The sequence below is a fragment of the Dinoponera quadriceps genome, unplaced genomic scaffold (genome assembly GCF_001313825.1).
Source record: "Dinoponera quadriceps isolate SergipeBrazil2010 unplaced genomic scaffold, ASM131382v1 scaffold1352, whole genome shotgun sequence".
Classification (NCBI taxonomy): Eukaryota; Metazoa; Arthropoda; class Insecta; order Hymenoptera; family Formicidae; genus Dinoponera; species Dinoponera quadriceps.
Window position 1 is genome coordinate 648,418 of NW_014555567.1, and position 9,151 is coordinate 657,568.

A 9,151-nucleotide genomic window follows, 5' to 3' on the forward strand; every position below is an offset into this window, starting at 1 on the left:
ATATATATTCTATCGTTTAAAACGAGGTTTCCACCACGCGCACGTTTTACCTGCTTCATTGATATAAAATATTACGAATGCAGAGGTGAAGCAAAACCAACGATTACAAAGCTGAGATTTATTTTAATTAATAATAACTTTAAAATAATCTCTATATAATTATAATTCTCTTTCACACCGATTTTGTTTTACCCTTTCTTCGAATGTGTCTCGTGCAAACAATCCATCACTGATTTCTGATAGGTAAACGAGTGTTTGCAATTTGTATAAGTATATACGCATTTTGCAAGTGTGGTGTTGATTCTTTTGCGAAATAATCGTCGAGGGCAGTGCCTGCCATACGTCAAGGATACTTACAAGTGTACTTCAAGTCTATATATATAAATGTATGTATATATATGTATACTTGTCCAATATTTATATATTTTGATATATGTACAGATAAATGTTTTATTCTTTACCTTTATTTCTCTACACGTTTCAGTAAAAAAAGATCATCACTTGGAGCATTTATGTTAGAAGTAGCCACTTTCTCTTTCCCTCTTTCTTTTTCTTTCTTGTCCTCTCTGAAAGTCCAGTATGGGTAAATTTTATATCGGATTTTTTTTTCTTTCTCTTTTTTTTTAATACAGTCGCATCAGAGGCTTATTAAGGACTTATTGTGTATAAATAAATAGCAACAAGAACAGGGAGTTGTTTAAACGTCATTCCACTCAGTCCTCTTTTCGTTAAATATTAGTGTTCTCTCAATTCTCGTGTCGCATGTCGAAGGAAACGTAATGTTTAGTATTGTCAGTTCTATATTATCGATTCGATTACTTTTCCGTCTGCTGCGTTTGTATTTTTCGTCACTTTTATGTCCCGATTATGAATAACACCAGGCTTATATAACATGGACAAGTTACAGCTAAGAATGCGTAATAACTCAATGTAAATTAGCCATAGGATTACGAGAATTTTTGCTGTACTTGAACATGCAATTATTATCTTTTAATCATATGCACGTGTATTCATATACACATCTTCTCAAATTCGTGACCCGGGATCTAAAATTTATCAGACGTTCCATTACGTTTCATTCAAAAGGCATTCGTATACACTCGCATTTAACGTTCAACATTGTAATATTATCGACATTATCATTAAATAACATTCACAATACCTAAATTTAATAATAAAAATACCTAAATCACAACGTGTCACGCGCGGTCACTTCATGGCTACAAAGAACTGGCTTTCCAGTCTGTCGTTTGCATTAGTTATGTTATTCTGTCAAAATGCAGGAAATGTCTCGAGATTATAGAAACAATTTGAGAAGATCGCATGACAAAATTATAATTTTTTTTAACGTTATGTTCCAATAACAAAGCTATATATACTAAGCAATATATATATATATATATATATATATATAATATATATTATATATATATATATAGTATAAGCAATGTTACATAAAATTTATAAAACTACCTCCTTTTAAAATAATTTTTAGCATCGTTCAGCTTTCACAGTTGCATGAATTATCGTTTGGAAATTTCGTCCAACTTGAGATGTAGCGCGTAATCTTCTCAAGATAGTGTTAACCAGAATGATGCCAAAAAAAGTGGAACACCACGTTATATATATTATGTAAACAAATATCCGTTTAAAACATCTTAGCGCATTTGTAAATTATTTTTCTAGATTTCGTCAATGCAAGCTCTCGTTGTAATCTCATTTGTAATCAAATTTCTCTCACGTTATCTCGATTGTATATTAATCAGTGATATAAACGCAAATTTAGCTTTAAGTATTTAGCAACAATCCCTGACGGTAGAAAACTGATAATTCGGATAGTGATGCAGAAAGATATACTCAACAAGTACGTGAATAATAATATATAAAACACGTAAAATTTATATATATATATATGTATGGATCTGCAAGTGTGTATGTGTAGCTAGGCTGCAGCGAACGTTTCATAGGTATAATCTAACTACCTAGAATCTTCAAAGGAGAGATTTCTCAGAAGATAGATTAACATACGTATTATTTTATTTTTTACGTTAAGATGTTAAAAATTCAACTTAGGGTGCTGAGTGCCTCGTGAAGAGCTTGTTGTTGATCTGTCGTTAACTGCATTATGGTTGCCTGGAATATAGTCTCGTTGTTCTAGAAAAATACAATTAAATTATTAGTCGTCTTATTCGAAAACTGTAAAATGTATAATGACTATAAATATGCACCTATAAATGTGTATAACTATAAATAATAAATGTACATAACTATAAATATTGTCAGTTTACCTGTATTTCTCTAACAATACTAAGGATTCTGGACATGACGGGATGATCGCTAGGCACAGCATCTCTGAACAGTGCTTCGGCAAAGAAACTTATAAGTCGCGGCAAATGCGAATTATTTGTTCCTAAGACTACTGCGTGATGCGCTTCTATCAAGTCACACAGGTATCCGTATACGTGTGGTGCTTCGTCTTCATCTTCGACAACTGGCAGCCAAGACAGCCTGTACAACCAAAGTTGTACCAAGGTTTACATTTACGCAGCTCAGTGAATATTACGTGTGTGTGAAATACGGAAGCTCACCAGAGTGGAAGAATTTCATCGACATTGATCGCCTTGTTATTATATTTAAGAATTTTAGTTACCGCCGAGATAGCGTTTTCTGTAGGGTTTACATTCTCTGACGACCTAGACTCTGGATCGTTAATAACCTCTATCAACTTCGGCAAAGCTTCCGCGCACGCCTGAGCGAAGCTTTCTCCGCCAAATTGGCCTAAAACTCCACAACCATAAGCAGCTGCCTGTCGAACCTCGGAAGACTTGTCAGAAACGTATTGGATCATAGGTTGCAAGAAGAATTCTTGATATTTCGCGCACTCAGGTCCTCCGAATTCTATTACATCGTCAAATACACACAAGGCCCATTGGTGATCTGACCACGATCTCTCGGGAATCAGTAACTTAACGAAGTGTCCACATATTTGATCGAAGTATGGGAAGAATGAGGACTTGTAGGTCGAGAACAGGGCGTGTAAAATATCAGCGATTTTGCTGAGGGTATATACATCCTCATTGTCTTCGTCAACGAGCTGTTCCTCAACGACCTGTACATAATATATGCATCACACACTAAGTGTATGTATGTGTGTGTGTGTGTATAATAAAATATACATTTAAAAGAAAATCCACAAATATATTATGGAATCTTGCAGTACCTCATCATAATCCTCATCCTTTCGTTTCTCCAGCCTAGCGACTGCCTTTTCGAAATGTTCGTTAAGTAATTTATCTAAAATCCGTAGGAGTTCAGTCATATGTGGGGCACTCAAGCAACCTGCACCTAGTGTCTCGATACATTTTGCGAAAGAGTACAGCAGTTCCATCAACACATCGGACTCTGGTTCTGTATCGATGGCTTTCAAAAGATCCGGGCAAATGTACGCCCACATGCCTTCTACGTATTGCGAGCCTGGAAAAAATTGTATCTGTCAAACATACAATTCCGACTTTTCGTAACACAGCCAGAAAACAGGGAAAGACTATTTTCCAGCGGCGATAAAACTTTTATGGTAACCTTTTATTTTAGCACAGTCGAGAAGATACGGTAGACTTGCGGCAGCTGCAGTCCTGACACCGTCGTGGAAGTAAAACTTTAACATCGGCACCATCAATCGTACCACCTCTTCGGCATAACCAGCGAAACCTTCCTTCAGTTCGCGCGCGTAACAAACCAACATTTCACATGCGGAAGCCTTGTCCTCCAAGCCGGCAGTTTTAATTCCAAAGTTTTGTTGCTCCCCTAATGAGACGAACTGCCAGTCGACGTCACCTTCGATAGTTTCCAAATCTTCGTTGTCCAACAATGCTACCTCAGGTTTCATGGCAGCCGTTCGTAAAACCGGCCCCATTACTAATGGCAAATATTGTTCGAATTGCTTCCCTGTAAAGAAACATACGTACGAACATTGTAATAGATTGTATATACACACACTCATTTATAAGTGTAGTACGCGGAGAGCTTGCAGTATCTTTTTAGAGCTACATGCACACGTCCGATATCTTACCAAGTATTTTGCAAATTCGAGCCCAAGCGGATATGAGATAACTGGTTTGTGGATCATCGTCCGGTAGATTACCTTCTGTGTGTGTCTTGAGTAACATATCCATGACTTCGCTGGCATCTGAAATAAACTGCGAAGATCGAATGAAACGACCGATTAGTGTAAGCTTTTCTCGCCGTTCTGGAGAATCAGAATAAGAAATCGGAGCGATTAATCACCTTTTCTGAGCCAACAGCAAGACCTATCAAACTAACACATTCGATAGTCTTGCCACGTAGCATTTTGTGTTCAGGTTGGTTCGCATTTTGAATGATGTATTTCAAACAAGGCATCAGTCTGTCATAATAGGTTACAAACTGTTCTTCGCAAGTATCAGCAACAGAAGCGATCGTTGTGACAACCTACCACAAAGCAGCAAGGGATTTGCATTTATCGCGTTTACGTTTCGTCAAAATGCGCCGTTCATTTATTTTACGATTTATCCTCACAATCGAGTCGCTTACCTGTTCAAGCACAAGTTTGTTTCCCTTTTGAACTAATTCGTGGAATTTATTGGTTAGTATAGATCCGAGTTTAGCCATTATGGCATCGAGATACGGCGTTAGGATATTTTTCGGACAATCCTCACTGAAGTTCACCAGAGCGGCACCGGCGTGCGCTTGAACTCGAGGATTCGCGTTGTCGTCCAACACCATCAATAAGCCGGGAATAACCTTGTCGTGGAATTTCTTTTCAAATGTAGGCGAAAAATCTGTGGACATCTGTCCTACTGCGTTGCAGGCGGCGTATCTTACACGGGGGTGCTGAAAAGCAACATTTCACTTTACGTTTCTTCGACTTTCGCTATTACGTCAAAATAGTAATCAAACGAAAATTTTGTATGTTCCAAAACTATGATTGTTTAACTGTAAACAATCAACTCTCAGGAACCACGAAGGATAGATCTCGGCGTCTGCAATTGCCAAAACGGCAATGCAGCAAGAATCTGTATCCTTTGCTTAATTTACCACAAATGTAACGCTATCATATTCATATATTAAATGTGACTGCTGACTCGATTTGTGGATTAACTCGATAAATTACTCAATATATGATCTAATACGATATATGACGATGAAAAGTGGAAAATTTTGAAGCTTACGGGATCCTGCAGATATTGTATGACACCCTCCATGATTTGTGGTAAAAGACTTTCCATTTGTTTATGGCATCCTTCACCAATAGCTGAAATAGCCATGAGTGCTGCATGTCTATAAATAATGAAAAAAATGCGTGTTTTATTTTTTTTCTTTTGTGGATTCCATGTAATTTATACACCCAACAAATGCTACGTAACATCATGATAAAAATTAAATTTCGCTGTATTTAATGTCGAAAAAGCTGTGTGTTTCAAAACTATGGCAATCATATGTAATAACTGCCAAATTTTAGTTTAAACCCCCAACGAGAATCTCAAATACCAACTGCCAAAACGACAGTTGGAATAGAGTATCATCACGTTGGTTACTCTGTCACAGATGTAACGCAATTACGTGCACAAGAGTACGTAGCTGCTGACTTTTCTGTGACGTTTCATAAGTTGTGACCTTTATGATAGACAACATATTGATAGGCACTTAACTAAAAATGTTAAGTGTTGGATATATTAGGTCTACAGGGAAGTTCTATCCGATAGCTAAGCACTACTTGAGTTTTTCTCGCCTTCAAAGATGAGTCATTCTACAGAAATGGAATCAACAAATTACCATCACGCTGGGAAAAAATCATTAGCAACGATAGAAATTATATTGTTCGGTAAATATTAATAAATATATTATTTCCTTTTAATTCAAAAACGAACAGAACTTTCCGGTAGACATAATACATCAGTACAATTATGTGGATCATATAATTTATATATATTAAAATATAAAAATGTTACGTAAATTTCACAATATTCACCTGTACTTCCAGTCGCTGTTACTTAACATTGTAGGGATATTCTGCACAATTAGCGGTAGCATCGTTTTACCACCGAGACCGCAGGCCAATCTGTCGAGAGCGCTTTCAGCAACTACATTGTTGCTGTCACTGTCGTCTTCGATAATTTCATCGGAGAAACTCCACTTTTCATCGTCTTCCAAGTCAGTCATCATTTTCAGTACCAACGGCACCAGATTTACTATGTATTTCGCACCAGCTTTGCGTACCATTGCAGGAGCGTTTTCTGACATTGATACCATAACTTCCAATGCCAATTGTCTCCACGAGTCGGACATCTCTTCGTTAGCAACTACGTTCATACATAATTGCATTATATGATCTAATTGCCCCCTGAGAAATTTTGGCGTGGCTTCAGCGAGGTCTATTAACACTTTTAAAAGAGCATCGTCCTCTTGTTTTTCTATAGATTGAGTTGTTACTTGTACGAGTGCAGGAACTAGTTCTGAGAAATGTTTGTGTATATTATCTTCCTTGTCATGTAATATTATAAATGCTCCAATTGCTCGTACTGCTTGAAATCGGACCTGCGTGGCAAGAATAATGACGAGTATTACAATTATCCTTCTTTTAATATCAGGTTTCTCACAATTAAAGGGCAGAAAACTACTATTTCGGATGAGATATACAATTTGCCATGTGAAATGTATGCCCCGTATCTGTCTGTAAATTAACGCTTCACAAGTTACAGTCATCAGAAGGCACCTTTTTCCTTTGTTCTTGGGAAGAATTATGTCAAGCATCTTAACTTGCCGAAACTTGAGTATCTATCTCCCGTTAAACTTAACATGCAAGAGTATATAAAATGTGTTACAAATTTTACCTCATAATTTGTCATATCTAGAACAGCTTGTTGCAACATTTGTTTTATAAGGTCGAGATAATTTGCTTGCTGATTTCCAAATACTCCTGGGACGGATCTGTGTATGTGTGTACGATATTAACTTTCTTTTTTTTCTAATTTCTTAACATATATGTATGCCACTTATATAAAAGTATAAATTCAGGGGGAACTCACGTGAACATACGGAGTGCGCTTTCCTTTAATTCGGGCGATGGACTGTTTGCACATTGAAATAAGAACTGAAGAAACTCCGGCCATTGGTTATTGCCCTCTTCGTCTATCAGATTCCTGGCAACCTCGGCTGCAACCTCGCAGACTTTGCGACGTATGGTTTCTTTCTGTTCATTTTGGACCGACAACAAAATCTGCTCTTTCAGCTGTGCTTGCGCCTCTGATGGGATCTGAATCGGTAGCATATCAAGTCTATTTTTAACTGACCTTTGAGTTAAGTGCATAAATATCTTTCAACTAAGTCTCTGATAAGCTCTTAAGAAATAGACAGATTAAGATTAGCACAAAGCATGTTTCATATATATACATAATGTTGATATGTGAGAATAGAAACTTGGAAGACACCTGTAATAGCTACCTTAGGGAAGAAATCCATGAATTCTGAGGCAAACAGTCGGCGCAGCAGTACAGCGGCCATAGACCGCATTTCGTCCACGAGTGTGCCATTGCAAACAGTACTTAAGAGATATGTCACCTTGCTCTCCAACGGAAGATTATTATACGTCTCCTAATGGTTTCAAAGATCGCAATACTGATTATCTCGATTATCTAGAATTTCTTGAAAATAGAATGAAGGACAAGTAAAAAAGGAAGATAAAAAAAATCCAAGTAGCTAACGACTACTCTTGTTCTTTTTTATCCCCAAGACATTTCTCTTCTCGACGACGACAGCGGTAAATAATCCTTCACCCTCAAGATTTAATCGCGCATTTACAATTCCAAATGGATACAGCATTTATTTCTCGAGCAATTAAACACGATACAAGACTTCTCTCGCGCATTAGACGTAAAAATCTATGAAGACGCGAAACATAAATGAAAGATTATCTAACGATATGAAAAATCACACGTAACGCGTATACGCGTGGAATGCCAGAATCACCAGATCCAAGACTAAATTTATCGTACGGCATCAGACTTATTTAATCGCGGGTATACATATCGCCGGAGCAGGCGTGAATATTTTCTCGACACGTGATCCGGCCGTGCGAAAGTCAAGGTAAACGTGTATACGTGCATGTGCATACGTACACACACGTATGCGCCGGAGTTGTAAAAATAACGGTAAAAAGGAACAAAGCACGGAAGGCGGGTGCCCGAATCACACCCGTCAGACTAGCCGCAGCAACGGGCTAGCACGTGCGGCTCTACGCGATCACCGGAAATCGCGGGGGGCGAGTGTAGGCGGGAAAGCGAGCCGTACATCCCGCCAGGTCGCGTGGGACGCGCGAGCGAACACGCCATCCTCGAGAAGAGACGCAGGTCGCCGAGGACGGTGCTCGTTCGAGGGGAGAGCAGCTCGCCTGACACGAATGCGAGACGCACGCGGAGAGCTGCGGCGTCCACCCGCCCGTCGCGGCAGCCGGACGGTCGAGCTGACGGTCGGCGCGCGCGCGCGCGCTATCCGCGTGCGACACCATTTTGGATTTCCTCGACGAACACTTGTCAGCACGCGGAAATTCGCGGAGCGGGTGGCCGCGCGAATTCGGCCAGGCGGCGAGCGGCGCCTCGGCCGCCGGCCCGCCACCGGATGATCGTGACGCGCGTGAGGCTGCGCTCGCGCGCGTTATCGCGCACGATTAACCCGCAGGCACACGCGGCCGCTGACAACACGTCGGCAACGTGCTCTGCGGAAACGTGCCGCGAATATCCGCACGCTCCGGTGCGCGACCGACGGCCGGCTCTCGGACAATAGATGCCTCCGCGGGCGTTATACGTACCTCCGCTCGCGCACGGACTTCGTTTTCTGAGCTGAGGAGTGTACTTAGGAGCTGTTGGAACTGATCTAGGTCCGCCGCCATTGTCGCCGAACGAATGAAGCGAACACGCTTACTCGACCCTGATCGTCATTTGGAGCCGCCAACGGCGCGTGACGAAATATCGCCCGTGACGGGCGTTGGCAGTACTGCCGGCCGGCCGCGTGGAAACGGGACCTACGGCCGCCATCTAGGTGAATTCGCGCGGCCTCCTAGGGGAAACGAGGAGCGAATCATCGATTGCGAATTTGCGATTGGGAACGTAACTACTTT

The 9,151-nt window shown here is 40.2% G+C and overlaps 1 protein-coding gene and 1 long non-coding RNA gene across 3 annotated transcripts; both read right to left on the reverse strand.

Moving 5' to 3' along the window:
* Nucleotides 1-103: 103 nt before the first annotated feature.
* Nucleotides 104-1,415, reverse strand: LOC106744716. The gene is made up of 2 exons (XR_001374481.1): nucleotides 462-1,415; nucleotides 104-372 (listed from the first exon to the last, which is right to left on the reverse strand). It is a non-coding gene; the product is annotated as an uncharacterized LOC106744716 (long non-coding RNA).
* A 477-nt stretch (nucleotides 1,416-1,892) lies between these two features.
* Nucleotides 1,893-8,923, reverse strand: LOC106744715 (importin-5). Of its 2 annotated transcripts, none has more exons than XM_014619689.1 (14): nucleotides 8,843-8,923; nucleotides 7,480-7,629; nucleotides 7,065-7,291; nucleotides 6,870-6,966; nucleotides 6,008-6,573; nucleotides 5,208-5,316; nucleotides 4,570-4,869; nucleotides 4,285-4,467; nucleotides 4,070-4,196; nucleotides 3,580-3,945; nucleotides 3,221-3,474; nucleotides 2,589-3,109; nucleotides 2,289-2,508; nucleotides 1,893-2,154 (listed from the first exon to the last, which is right to left on the reverse strand). In XM_014619689.1, the coding sequence occupies exons 1-14, from the start codon at nucleotides 8,921-8,923 to the stop codon at nucleotides 2,065-2,067; spliced, it is 3,291 nt and encodes a 1,096-aa protein (XP_014475175.1). In that variant the 3' UTR covers nucleotides 1,893-2,064. The 2 variants fall into 2 exon arrangements, with proteins under 2 accessions (XP_014475175.1, XP_014475176.1); XM_014619690.1 differs by lacking the exon at nucleotides 8,843-8,923 and adding an exon at nucleotides 7,955-8,050.
* Between the last annotated feature and the right edge of the window lie 228 nt (nucleotides 8,924-9,151).